Source organism: Oryzias melastigma, linkage group LG16, assembly GCF_002922805.2.
Source record: "Oryzias melastigma strain HK-1 linkage group LG16, ASM292280v2, whole genome shotgun sequence".
Lineage (NCBI taxonomy): Eukaryota > Metazoa > Chordata > Actinopteri > Beloniformes > Adrianichthyidae > Oryzias > Oryzias melastigma.
The window spans coordinates 18,073,950-18,076,313 of record NC_050527.1 but is presented as its reverse complement, the minus strand read 5'-3'; the positions used below and the strand labels follow the sequence as shown (position 1 = coordinate 18,076,313).

Here is a 2,364-nt window from a genome sequence, read left to right as displayed (position 1 = left end):
GCTGTGTTAGCGCCGATGTTAGCTTAGCTAGACGAAGCTCTCTGTTCAGCGTGATCAAACTCTCAACATGCTTCATCTTCAGGTGATCTTTTATCGCCATCGTGCTCTCATGGAACACAAGTTCTGTCTTAGAAATTACATTTGACACTTTATCCTCTTTTATTTTCCTTATGTTTCCCACATTTTCGAGCTAGCGTGTTGTTATGAGCCTACCGAGAACTTCCTGTGACGTCACTGGTGACTGTATTAGCACCACTGCGCATGTGTGACAAAGAGAATGGAAGACCCCCGCAATAGGAGGCGCGAACCGTAGTTTTAAGATCAAAACAAGGAAAAAACAAACAAAAAAACGACGCTTCGACGACCAAAATAGTTGTCGACTATTTTAATAGTCGATTAGTCGTCGATTGGTTGAATAATCGTGGCAGCCCTACTTCAAAGCTGAAAAGATCATTTTTTCCACACATTTAACTTTGACGCAGCAGCGTGAAGGAGCGCTGAATGAGTCTGAGGCTTCTTCTTTGCCGCGGCGCCGCTGATACGTTTTCATACGCCGACATGAACCCAGAGTTCAGTGCTCATCGCCATGATGACGGCCTTCTTTTAGAGAGTCATTCACCTGATCCATCAGGGAACAATTAGAATCTGTTGCTGTGAAGAACAGGTAAACCGTTGACTGAATTTCCCCCACCATCAAAGCTGTTCTTTTGACCCCGCCCACAATCGCTGCAATGGTCAAAGGATTGGCCAGAACTGTTCAGCCAAACTGAATAGAACTCAAGTAACTGACACGTCAGAAACAAAAGACCAACATCCGTGTTTAGATCTGGTACCGACAGTACTGTTTACGTCGGTGCCGGTACCAACTTAGCCCAGAGGTTCTGTACCGACCCCAACAAACGGGTCACTCTGTTCTAGCCTGAAAACACCCCCCCCACTGCTGGTCATCATCATAGAGACGTAAACGGGCCGGACGTTCTGGATTCTGAGTTCTGACGGATGTCTGAACCTGCAGGGATTCTGCCGGCAGTGGGCCCGGGTTCCGGTCCGGGGGGTTACTGACCTTATAGCAGCGGTACTTGTAGAGGACCACCAGGAAAATGGTCATGACCACGATGACGCTGATCATGATGATGGTGTTGAGGACGGAGTTTAGGAGGCGGCGGCCGACGGAGGGCGTGTCTTCTGTGAACGGCGTGTAGATCCTGCGGGGGGGGGGCAGCGTTAGCTGAGAGCGGCGAGTAGAGCGCGCATTGGGGGGGGGGTTACCTACAGCTGCTGGTTGGTCTTCTCCGTGTAGAAGCTGACGGACTTGATGGTGGCGACCACGACCAGCATGCAGAGCGTGACGGGGACGAACAGCATGATGACGTGCTTGGCGCCGTACTTCAGCGGCAGCTCCTCCTCTCCCGCCTCCAGCTCCTGGTCGCTGTCCGTGGCGCCTCCGCGTGCGAGTCCACTCGCCCTCGTCTGGACAAACAGGACGTGTCAGCGGGCGCCACGCATACGCGGGCCGACCCGCAGAAGGGAAACTCACGCGTCCGGGGGGCGAGCCGTCGGGGGGGCTGCCGTCCGAGCTGGGCCTGTAGGACGGCACCGGCGGCTTCTCGGACGCCACCAACGCCGTCCGTTCGTTGTAGACGTCGTCCTCGCTGTCAGACAAACTCATGGCTGAAGGAGTGGAATCGCAGAACTACAGAACCACCGGACCAAGGAGCCTGTCAGAACCACAGAACTTTCAGCACTGAGAGGGAACCCAAACGGGGCAGACACGGTGGTTGGAGTTTGCTCCGCCCTCTTTTATCTCAGAACTGGACAAAGTAACGGAAAGAGCCGACCATGAAAGTAAAATAAAAAAAAGAGTTCTGACATCAAACAACCGAATGTTGGAGTCAAATCTGACTGATGAGGAGAAGATGGAGCCAGCCGTCGACTGTACGTAGACAACTGGACAGAGACTGACAGCAGCTATAGAAAACGTATCACCTCCGGCTCCAGCAATATGAAGACAATTCAGTCGCCTTTGTAATACGGAGCCGCCATGTTGGAGCCAGACAACAGCGATTGGTCCGAGTCGTCTGAGTCACGTTTCTATGGAAACAACTTTCACCAATCAGGAGTGAGCTAGGTAGAGGGCCACACCCCTTCCACTGAAAATCTCAATCAACTGTTGGAGGCGGGGCCAGTGGGCACCACATGCTTCTACCGAGGCGTCTGATTGGTCTGTTATAACCTGAACCATTTATTTAATGTTATACTCTGAGGTAGTTTGTGGGTACTTCCTGGTCAGTCCAGTTCTCTATATACAGTCAAGGATTCCATCTTTCTGACACCAGCCTCTAGTGGTCATCAGAGGGACTGCAA

General features: G+C 52.1%; 1 protein-coding gene across 1 annotated transcript in view; it reads right to left on the bottom strand.

Moving 5' to 3' along the window:
• Window positions 1–2,364, bottom strand: part of psen2 (presenilin 2) — a gene marked incomplete in the record, with an annotated part of 7,966 nt that overhangs the window by 5,139 nt on the left and 463 nt on the right. Inside the window, 3 exon segments of the mRNA XM_024267461.2 lie at window positions 1,064–1,205; window positions 1,274–1,470; window positions 1,538–1,718. Of these exon segments, the coding sequence (XP_024123229.1) occupies window positions 1,064–1,205; window positions 1,274–1,470; window positions 1,538–1,669 (471 nt within the window).